The following is an 11,025-nucleotide window of genomic DNA, read 5'->3' on the forward strand; positions in this document are numbered from 1 at the left end:
GGTAGGACTCACTTGTGCTGCTTCTGTCATTTTTTCTGTTTTTGTGCGCCAAGCGGGGGAGCTTACGTTGACGCGAATTGTGGGGAGTATAGAATCCAATCAGTCACGCAATCGACGAAGAAGCATCAAGCTTCGCCTTCACTTCCCGATGCGCTGCGGTTGTATTTCGTGGGGCTAACAAGTTAAAAGTCAAAAATCGCCGCAGACACGTACAGAAATACCTGAAAATGCTGCAACATCGACGAGTCATAGTCCCCATTCATTGGACGACTTACATTAAGTGGTCTTACATTCCAATGCCACGAAATCAAGCACAGTAATAAAGAATCCCTTTTAATTGACGCTAGCTTGTTGATGATATCGTGTAAATGTCCGTACCAAAACGCAAAACACACAGAGGTACGTGACGGAGACGGCGTGTGGGACGAATGGACGTAAAACGGATGGAAATGGGGTGTGAATGGCGCTAAAGTGTGAATGACGCTAAAGTCTCACTGCTGGTAAAATGTTGAGTTGGAATCCTCTCTAGAATCCGTGTCGACAACCGAATGAATAACTCAAACTTAAAGTGTCACCTCTGACGTCATTATGTCGTCAAATGAGTTACATATTAAGTTGCAGTCGCTCAAAGGGTTGGTCGGGCTTGTGAACTAACGGCTAACATGCTAACAAGCTAGGAGTCACAAACCCCCCCACCCCCCCACCCCCTTCCTGCTGTCATTTTGTGAACAAGGTTTAATCTTAATCCAGGCAAAAACAAGCAAACTCACCGCTAGCAATATTAGCTAGTTTTGCTAACAAAAGGAAGGGAAGACTTGCTAACGCGACACTTGTAAATGAAATGTTCATGGTCCAACACAGTGAATTAGCTACAGCTTAAGCGCTGTAGTTTCTTCCGCGTTGGATGCTCAGTTAATGCTCTTTGGTGTTTGCTGTTGGTTAATAATATTTAATGTCGGCCACTGAGGTTTAATCCCACGTTAAAAAAAGGCTATACGTCTTTTCTAATGTAATTGAAAATGCTTGTTTGACTGGACCTTTAAAGTATAAGCAGAAATCTCTCACCCCGGTCAAAGTTGATCATTTTTGTCCCTTATTTGAGCGTATGAAGTTCACGCTGTGTGTCTGTCTACTGCGGTCTGCATGCGTCCTATGATTTTTTTTTAAACTTTTTTCTTTTACACTCTATACAGTGAGAATTTTCCTATGAGTAAATGCAGCTTTTTTCATCTTTGTACAACACATTTTTTAACATGTTTCCATCAGAGCGTGGAGTTGTAACGTCATATTGTACACGTGGCTGGTTTTTCTAGAAAAGCTGAGATGGCAGCTTTGCCTCTATGATATGCTGAAGTGTTGGGTCGCATGAAGCTCCAGTAATGATCACTTACACAGGTTGAGTGATCTTTAAAGCTTCACTTGAGACCCTGTAGCCAGTCTAAAGAGGAAGAAAGGGTGTGTGGTCGTTTTAAATATTGGTAAAGTGAGTGTTAATGGAGGATCCACTTCCTCAAGGGTCAAGCTCAAGCATGTTCCCTTTGTCGTCTCGCATTAGGGTTTAGAGTTTGTTCAACGTCACCAAAGAGTCTGTACAAAACCTGGACCAGGTCCTGGGGTCTTTCAGTCCTTTTCCTGGATTTGCTCAAAAGGAAGCAGTTTCCTCTTCATAGTGTCCGTTACCTCACCCACTGAGGTGAACTATTTACAAAGACCAGAGGCAACGCGCAAACTGGATGAGGAGTGAGGAGCCGCTGTGGAAAAGTGACTTGTAACTCGGGAGGAAGGTTTAAGTGTGGAGTCATACGAAGGGCGTCATGACCGTGGAGGAGTGGCGCAGTCCCTGGATGGCGGCGTAGGGCCCCTGCTGGAAGTAGTGGTGGTAGCGGGGCATGTGGAAGGAGGGGAACGACGGCCCGCTGGCTTGCATGGTTCCCGCCAGAGCTGTGGGTGTGAGCGGCATGCCCAGCCGGCTGTAGGGGGGCAGGGAGCCCTGGATGGGGTGCGGCAGGGAGGCGGCACTGGTGCCCATTGCTGACAGGGACTGCGGGTGCTGGAAGCCCGAGAAGCCCGACGTGGTGGTGACCCAGGAGCTCAGAGAGAGGTTTTCTGAGGCGCTGAACGCTGAGCCTGCCAGAAACACAGGGCAGATGTTAGCGACATTCTATAACTCTGTATTTGATGTGTGTGCAGAGGAATCCGTGAGCTTGAGATATCAACCATCAACGTCTAATAACCCTCCTACGATTGCCCAGTGGTGACAGAGAGTATCTGAGTCAGGACTCTTGCACCTTTGACCGTTTAAAGAATTAAAAATGCTGACGCTGTGACTGCTGCTCACCTCTGGCGTGCGCGGAGTGTCCGTCCTCGCCCAGGTTGTCCTCGTCGCCGGTGTAGGTTCGGATCGGCGAGCGGGCGTACGAGTGCTTGTGGATCAGATTCTCAACACTTTCCCTGCAGCAAAAGCCGAAGAGAGAAGCCCCAAAATAAATCTCCTCGGTTTCCACGATGGTCATAATGTAACACCACGCTCACAACGATGACAATGACAATAGACGGAAGTTGAACGTTGCAGGTGAACGCGATGGAGAACGATGATGAAGAATCTTTGTCGCTCAAAAGACTGTTTGTATCCATTATGGACAAAATGATTTCAATTTCTAATAATAATAAACAAAACATACTTTCTAGGACTTTAAGATATAAATACTTATCTGAAGCAATAGAATCATTCTTTTTTAATTTTGGGATGTGGTGGGATGATTAGTGGCGAAATGTAATTATTAAGTTTTTTTTATAAGTTAGTTAGTTAGTATGTTAAGTTACTTGGAAGGACCACATGGTGGCGCCTGCATTTTTTTCTTTCCCCAGTAATTCAAATTTGTCATCATCTTATTTAAGATATATATATGTATGTATATATATCTTAAATAAGATGTATGTATATATATATATATATATATATGTATGTATATATATGTATATACATATACATATCTATGTATATATATATATATACATACATATATATATATACATATACATAGATATGTATATCTATATCTATATATATATATATGTTTGTGTGTGTGTATATTTAGGTCAGAAATAATAGAATAAACATTGTTAATTGCAATTATGTTGGTCAGGAAAATGATGTTTATATATAATCCCACAGTGATCAAATCCGTGTCTCATATTTATGTTGATGTAGATTTTGGCGTGTGTGTGTGTGTGTGTGTGTGTGTTCCTTCCACAAAGTGCATTAGCTCATTTGAGTCTTGTCAGACAGCACTGCTCAAACACAGTGACACAAATTGTTGTCGCAAGTGGGACAGAGCATGTCTCTCTCTCACCGTGTGTGTGTGTGTGTGTGTGAGAGACAGCCCCTCCTCCTCCACCACCCTCTGTAGCCCCAATTAGGTTAGGAAAGTGCAATATCTGTCAGCAGAGGAGTACAAATGTGTGTGTTTTTATCAGTGTCGGGGCCCCTGCGGGCCACAGCAAACTCCCACAATGCACAGCAGGGCTGGAGGGAGCTGGGGGGGGGGCGCGGAGCAAGCTGGTTTCAATCAGTCACTGCGGCCAATTGAATTACAGTGTGTTTTAGTGCAGTGGCCGACTCCAGACTAATGTGATTTCTGCAGCTCCCAGAAGATCAATTGATCAGGTCTAATTCACAGCCCTCAAAAAGAGGGACACAAGAAGAAACAGGGGGGGGGAGGAGGGAGGGAGGCGGGTGTGTGTTTGGGGAAAGGTGGTTTGGGGGCGGGGGGGTGTGATGTCTGATTGAGTGAAAGGAGCAGATGGTTTGATTTTGTCAGCTGAATTCGGCTGAATGTGCCGGAATCAGGAATTAGGAGAAGTGTGTGTTTTGGCAGGTTCTTCAAAATCCTTTGGAAGAGGATTTGTATCTCTCTCTCTCTCTCTCCCTCTCTCTCTCTCTCTCTTTCTCCTCTTTTTCTTTCTTATTCTTGCACAAAATCCATTAATAAAATTGCAACCAAAAAAACAAGCCGAGGGGGGAATAAGAAGAGGGAGAGGAAGAATGAAAGGACGAGGGAGGGAAGAGCACGTCTAGAGAGATGACAAGGAGAAGTGGTAAAAGAAGGATAAGAGGAGAAACGAGGAAGAAAAAAAGGAATGATGTGTAAGGGGGAAAAAAGAGGGTCAGAGAGATTTGAAGAGAGAAAACAACGATGTGAGAGGCAAAAGGAACAGATGATGAAAGAGGAAGGATTGAGGAGATTAGGAAGGATGAAGGAAAATTGTGCCGGTGAAACAAAAAGGGGAAGAAAAGAAGGATGGAAAGAGAAGGAGAAGGAAGCAACAGGACTGGAAAAAGACAAGGTAAAGGTTTGTTGGTAAACAAAGGCAAACAACAGAATCCCCTGTACCTCTCCATGTCTGTGAGTCGCGACGAGTCCCGGAAACCTTTGGCAAACGGGTTACTGTCGATCTTCAGTTTAGTTATCTGGGAAAAAAAAGAGACAGCAAAAGTGAGTTTCCTCCTCTTTTTTTGAAACACATTTGACACGCGGAGGACGACCACATAAAGTTTTTAGTCCTTTAAAACTAAACGTGTTTGATCGTTAATCACTGATATTAAAGATGTAATATGTAAGGCACCGTTGTCATAATGATGTTGTTTACCTTTGTATAAAATCGTATAAATAAACTTGTTGTGGCAGAGACTGTGAATTTCGAATTATTCCTTTAATCCGTCATTTTTTTTACCACAACTGTAAACATTGCAAGTAGAATAAATAACAATTGTACTATAAAAAAAATATTTGTTGTTTTTGGGTAAAATTTGAGTCACTTTTTTCAAGAACACAAATGTTATTCCTCTATCTGCAGCATCATTACTGGAATGTGTGCTAGTTCATATTAAACACAAGTCCATGTGAGGCAGCATGAGGCTGAGAGAGAACTGTCAATTTCACAAATCTGGAGATCCAGCAGCTGTCAATCACTCACCAGCTGGTTCTGATAGGCCGTGACGGCGGTGAAGACGGTCTCGACGAAGACGAAGGTGCGAAACTCCTCAGACTTGAGGTTGAGCAGCGAGGCCGTGTGGTCTTTCTTCTTGATGATGTGGACCCGCGGCTGGTACTTGTGCATGGAGTTGAGGATGATCTGCAGAGGAGACGAGAGATCGAGAGACGGCGACGGTCAGCGAGACCAGAAAAACAACCAAAAAACTGCAGCATACTCCGTCTAATGTTTGCGACAAACATTTCTGGGCCAAAATTCACACAAAGAGCAATCTTTAATTTAAAAGTGCTAATTTAGCTTTTATTACTCCAACTATATTCTTATCACAATATTCTTATATTTTCAAAATTCTGACTTAGGGCTAATAAATCAAGTCCGGCTTTGTTATTAACCCTTAAGAGTTCCTGGGGACATCTCCTTTCTGTGTTGAATGAATGCAGCTCAAATTTTCCAGAGGATCTTCATTTCTGGTAAAGTTTAGAATGGTAATCTCAGTTACTTGAATTAGCCTAAAATGGCTAAGCTACGCAAGAATTTACTAATTTGTTCCTTCCCAAAACCAGCTGTAGAAACATTAAATGCTTTTATTTATTTTTTTTACTTTAAACGAGTCAATCTTTTTTTCTGACATTTTAACCCTTTAAAGGCCACTTTGTTTTCACAACTCTGCTGTTTTTCTATCAAAAAACAAAAACAAATAAATACATAAAATAAAATACATTTCAAGGAGAATTTGATAATAGTTATTATTAGACCCTGAGATGGGTCAAGGATTAGCAGAAACATTGATTTTGATGCCGTTATATTTCTAGGAACAAATTAGTTAAAAAAAAAAAAAAGAAAGAATCTGGCACTGCAAAAAAAAACCAATGCATCAAAATCAATGTTTTATTTTAAAAACAATTTTTAAATACTATTAATATTTGATATGTATATTTCAGGCTGATGTATAGTTTAAAAATAAATATAAAAAAAAATTCATACATATTTCTTTACAGCAGTTTTTGGGACGGTGTCATTTTCTGACGCTAGGAACAAATTAGTGAGTTTTATTTAAGGAACTCTTAAGGATTAAGCTTTTATTAATCTAAACGTCTTTGCTTTTGAAATTCAGTTCATTTCTGACTCAATTGCTTTTTTATATTTATTTATTTTTTGTTTTAATGCTGTCAAATGTTTTGCACGACAAACCATTTAAAAATGACAGTGCCTAATTATCTATATGAAAAGACGACACATCTATAGAGAGCGTAGTTTTGTACATTTTATAATCCAGATGTTTTAGGTTCCTTCTTTAGCATTTTGAAATTAGCCCGCTGCTACAAATGCAGTGATGTACAATGCGTTGTCATATTGCTACAATTTACTCTCAAATGAATGCAGTTCATTTTAAATTAAGATAGGAAATACTGGCAGACGTGTTATAATTAAAAGAAAATAAAAAAGTATAACTAACTATATATAATTCTGCAGTAACACAGATGTTTTGTCATTTGTGCATTTTCTTTTAATCTGATTAGTTAAAATATTCATATTTGTTTGTTAAATAGAAATAACATCTAAAATACAATAAGTGATAACCAGTATTTTTTTATTTGTTGAGACATGTTTTTGCTTTGGTTACATGAGTGTTAATCCCAAGAGGCTATTTTTAGACACACACACACACACACACACACACACCCACCCTTGAATGTGTGATTGTGCTGTGGTGGTTGTTATGTGGTTTTGTGCCTGTTTGAACTCGTCATGAAAGAGGGATTAAAAGAGTAATTTGCTCCAGTAGGATGAAATAATTATAACAACATAATATAACACGTCAAACTCGACATGATTTTGTCTTAAATTTATATATTTTGTAATATTTATTCATGATACTTGGTGTGAAATCAAACACCTGAAGCAAAAATACAAATGTAGACGTGGAAAAAGTTACTTCACTTTTATTAACATTTTATCATTATTAGTAGTATTATTGTTATTACTATTATTATTATTATTAGTAGTAGTAGTATTATTATTTGTGTCAAAGGTCAGATTTGAAGCACCTGAAGCAATAATACAGTTTTTAAATTGTGGGTAGTTATTTAACTTTTATTCATGTAAATCACATTTTAAAATATTTACAGACGTCTATTTCTGTGACGACTACATTTATAAATTACTTCAAATGTATTATTATATTATTCATTTAAACAAGATTTAAAGATTTAATTTTAATTTGGCATAAAACACCTTTATCTGTAACTACATTTTAAATTGAGAGTGCTAATTTCACTTTTATTGACATATCTCAATTTAAAAAAAAACTAAATTATAACTTTATTTCAAAATAAGGATGAATGTATTTTCCTTTTTTTTTTTTGTTTAAAGTAAATCATTTTCAAATATTTATAGATGATTGCCGGCCAAAATTCAGACAGAGAGCAACTTCATTTGTAAGTTAAGTGCTAAATTAACTTTAATTAGTGCAACTAAATTCTTAGAATGTTTTAAATTACTTGTAGCTATTTAAAAATAAATAAAATAGAATTTAGTTATTGAACTTTTATTAATCCAAAAGTTTATTTCAAAAAAGTTTTTGTATTTTTTTGATGGTGTTTTCTTTTTTTAATATTTCTTTTTGTTATGTGTCTCGAGACAAAAAAAAAAAGAACAAATGAAGAAACGCGCGCTCACGTGTCCATGTTGGTCCAGTTCGTTGTTGGTCAGTTTGACTTTCTCGAAGGAAACCATCTGCTTCATCAGCTGCTCTCCCGTGAACGGCGAGTCCGGGTGAACGTACAACCTGCCGGAGTGACGTCACAGGTCAAGGTATCAATTAACGCGCACGTACACACACACACTTTGAGTGTTGCAGCAGCAGCAGCACATGTAGAGTCATTTACCAAATACTAAAAAATAGATTAAATAATATGGAAATGGATGTAAATGTGAATGTAAATGTAAATCATGAAATTCTAAATTAAATAAATATCATGTTTGGTATAAGAGTGTATAAGAGAGAGAGAGAGAGGCCGCTGTACCTGGCCGGAAGAGGAGGGTCAGCCTTGCCGGCCACAAGCCACGAGGAGCGGTGATACGCGTACCGGTACCGCTTATTGTCCACGGGGACGATGTCCATCAACACGATGTACTTTGAGTCCTGGTCCACGCCAGAGAAAGAGACACGGATGGTGGGGAACATTCTCCTGAGTGGGGAAGCAGCATTATTTTTATTAGTAGTAGTAGTAGTATTACAACTATGATATTTGACAAACAAACGAATGAAAGTGCAAACTGATAATCAAATAAATAATTAAAGAATTGTATTTTTTTTTTTAAAGCAATGAAACTCTTAAATATCTCCTTTTATTTGAACGTCTCAGATGTTTCCAGGCAACGAAAGTGTCTCGGCCAAACGATGACGTCATGAGATGACGCCGACGATACTTGTCAGGGCCACCACGCTTTAAACGAGGATGAGATCTGGTCGCGAGATTAATCAGTGAGGATTAATCCTAATCTGGCTCTGAGCCTGCAGACAATACCCGCTCCGTGGTAACTGAACGTCCGGGCTAAATTGGACCGGGATACCTGAGAGTTTCCGTCTTAATCCCATATTAATGTATATGTTCGTGCAGCAGCCGCTCACAGGTGTTGATGCAGATTCTGATTCAGCTTCAACCTTTGTTTCAAATATTCAGAATAAGGATTTTTATTGTTGATAATAATATATCGTACATATATCACCGTTGCCACATGGATAAAATAAGATAAATAAAACAAGATTAAATAATGTCAAACAAAACGTAAATATAATAAAAGTAAATACGATAATAATAATAAAATAATATTAAATTTAATTAAATTAAATTAAATACAAAAAAGTTATTCAATTAAAGTTGAAATTAATATTAAATAGAGACATTTCTTACCTTCCAGACTTGGTGATGATCATCTCGGTGCCGAGCTCGTGGAATTTGTCCCACAGCTCTTTGGTCTCGAGGCTGCACGCGATCTTCGCCATCTCCTCGCTGGGGATGCCGGGAGTGGTGGGGATGAGCGGCTCCGTGCACACGGCGGGCGCGCTCCCACTGAAGTCCGCGTGTCCGTCCAGCGAAGACAGCTCAGCCAGAGACTGTTGGCTGCACGAGGACTTCTCCACGAACTGCTCTGTGGGTGTTTGACACGCGGGGAGAGCAACATGTCAGAGAGTGTGACAACAAAAATAAATAAATGAATATATACACACACAGTATTTCCCTTTATTTAGTTAAGACCACTTTATAATCAAGATAAGAACTTTATTGTCGTTATATAAACAAATACAACAACAGCGCACTGTAAAATATCTAAATAAATAAAGGTGTAAACCGTAAATGTGCACGTGTATAAACCCTAAATAGAAGTAGGCCTAAAGTGCAGTGACAAAACAACGCTGTTCATTTGCTCTGTTGACTCAGAAAATTACAATTTAAAGTCTCAGATTATATTTCTATTTGTAGTCAACGCTGGAAACAATAAAATAAATATAACCATAACTAAAGTTAGCAGGTTATATGAAGCCAGCTTATCCAGTTTTTTGAATTAATTAAATGATTTAAGCCTTTATTAGTGAAGATAAAGATTGATAACTGGTAATAATAATAATAATGATAATAATAATAATAATAATGCTGCAGAGTTTAGAATTGGTTACCAAATGAAATAACTGTATTTTTTTCAGTGAAGATACTTTACTGTATTTCCTTCTGAATAAAATAAAAAAATACATTTTTCTCTCTGTCGTTTTAAAAAAAATGACATCACACATTTTATGTTCTCTTGTTCTTAACCAGAAGCTGAGAAAATGCCCGTCAGTGCCAAATCGGACCCAACGTCCTTTAAATAAAGTCACACGGAGAGAAATTGACACGATGTGAAAAAAAATCTGAATCAAACTGACTGAGAAAAAAAAAAGCATAATTCCAAAATAATTTACCAACAACGTCATTTTCATCTGCATATGTTCGCATTTTAAAATGAGACAAAACATGTTTCGATTTTACGCACAATTACGCACACCACTGGTAACACGACAGGGTGCAATCATGCAGATTGTGTTGATACGAATATACTTTTATTTTACTTTGTTTTTCATCAAACAGTTCACCCTTGCCATTCTCACAGTCTGATGATGTCACACGTCCATCACTCTCGGGACTCTCTGTCCTTTGCGTAAAAGGCGCAGATTATTCTCGTGCAACAAATCAAAACCCGAAATGAAACTTTTGTAACTTTTCATTCTTACCGAGAGGCTTGATGGTGCTCTCCTCCGTCTCTTTGTCTTTACTCGGCTTCCCACTGGACATCAGGGCCGCTATGGAGAAAGCGTTTGCCCGGGATGACAGCTGCGGTTTCGGGGATGACGTGTACTCCATGTCCGCGGCAAAAGACTCGCACCAAAAATATTCCTCTTTAAATAATACTTTATATATATATATATATATGTATGTATTTAAAAAGTGAAATCCTTCAGAAACCTTTAGCTCCGCCTGTTTTCTTGTCTTCCAGGTTTTTTCTGTTTTGTTTTAAACAGCGCAGTAAAAACAAACTGTTACCGCGGCTGCACCGGTGAAACGCTCACCAGCTGTGGAGACGCGTGTCACTGTTGTCCTGCTGGATTCATGGTGAATGCATGAATGAAGAAAGGGTGAGGAGGACGAGGAGGAGGAGGAGGAGGACAGAGTCCGGAGAACTTGTGTGTCCTGCAGTGACAGATACAGAGACAGATCTGCCGGCTGCTCTTTGAGAAGCTCCACTCTTCAACCTCGCCCTCCCCTTATAATTCCACTGTGGCCTCCAATCACTGCGTCCACCTCCACGTCACGCTCCCACAGAGGCTCTGATACCGAGCAGCCAATTAGAGAACTTCATGTCACCACAGGTTTTCTTTTTTCTTTTTTATTCTTCATGTCAAAGATCCAGAGAGAGAAAGAGAGAGAGCATTTGTATTTCTTATAGTGCGTACTTTAAAAATAGTATTGCAGTAAACGCTGTATTTGAATG

The 11,025-nt window shown here is 38.9% G+C and overlaps 1 protein-coding gene across 2 annotated transcripts; it reads right to left on the bottom strand.

Moving 5' to 3' along the window:
• Positions 1 to 691: 691 nt before the first annotated feature.
• On the bottom strand, positions 692 to 10,749 carry tbx20 (T-box transcription factor 20). Of its 2 annotated transcripts, none has more exons than XM_044033294.1 (8): positions 10,268 to 10,749; positions 8,913 to 9,150; positions 8,022 to 8,186; positions 7,675 to 7,783; positions 4,978 to 5,136; positions 4,395 to 4,471; positions 2,339 to 2,451; positions 692 to 2,127 (listed from the first exon to the last, which is right to left on the bottom strand). In XM_044033294.1, the coding sequence occupies exons 1-8, from the start codon at positions 10,395 to 10,397 to the stop codon at positions 1,799 to 1,801; spliced, it is 1,320 nt and encodes a 439-aa protein (XP_043889229.1). In that variant the 5' UTR covers positions 10,398 to 10,749; the 3' UTR covers positions 692 to 1,798. The 2 variants fall into 2 exon arrangements, with proteins under 2 accessions (XP_043889229.1, XP_043889228.1); XM_044033293.1 differs by having other exon boundaries at positions 2,339 to 2,454.
• Positions 10,750 to 11,025: the final 276 nt, after the last annotated feature.

This window comes from Solea senegalensis, linkage group LG9 (genome assembly GCF_019176455.1).
Source record: "Solea senegalensis isolate Sse05_10M linkage group LG9, IFAPA_SoseM_1, whole genome shotgun sequence".
Taxonomy (NCBI): Eukaryota; Metazoa; Chordata; class Actinopteri; order Pleuronectiformes; family Soleidae; genus Solea; species Solea senegalensis.

What these genes read in the sequence shown, in the direction of transcription:
- tbx20 (XM_044033293.1), bottom strand. Translation starts at nt 10,397, where the DNA reads ATGGAGTACACGTCATCCCCGAAACCGCAGCTGTCATCCCGGGCAAAC. An exon ending in ATCATCACCAAGTCTGGAAG is followed by an intron (nt 8,187 to 8,912) that starts GTAAGAAATGTC and finishes TTCCCCACTCAG; the next exon opens with GAGAATGTTCCCCACCATCC. An exon ending in AACTGGACCAACATGGACAC is followed by an intron (nt 5,137 to 7,674) that starts GTGAGCGCGCGT and finishes TCTCCTCTGCAG; the next exon opens with ATCATCCTCAACTCCATGCA.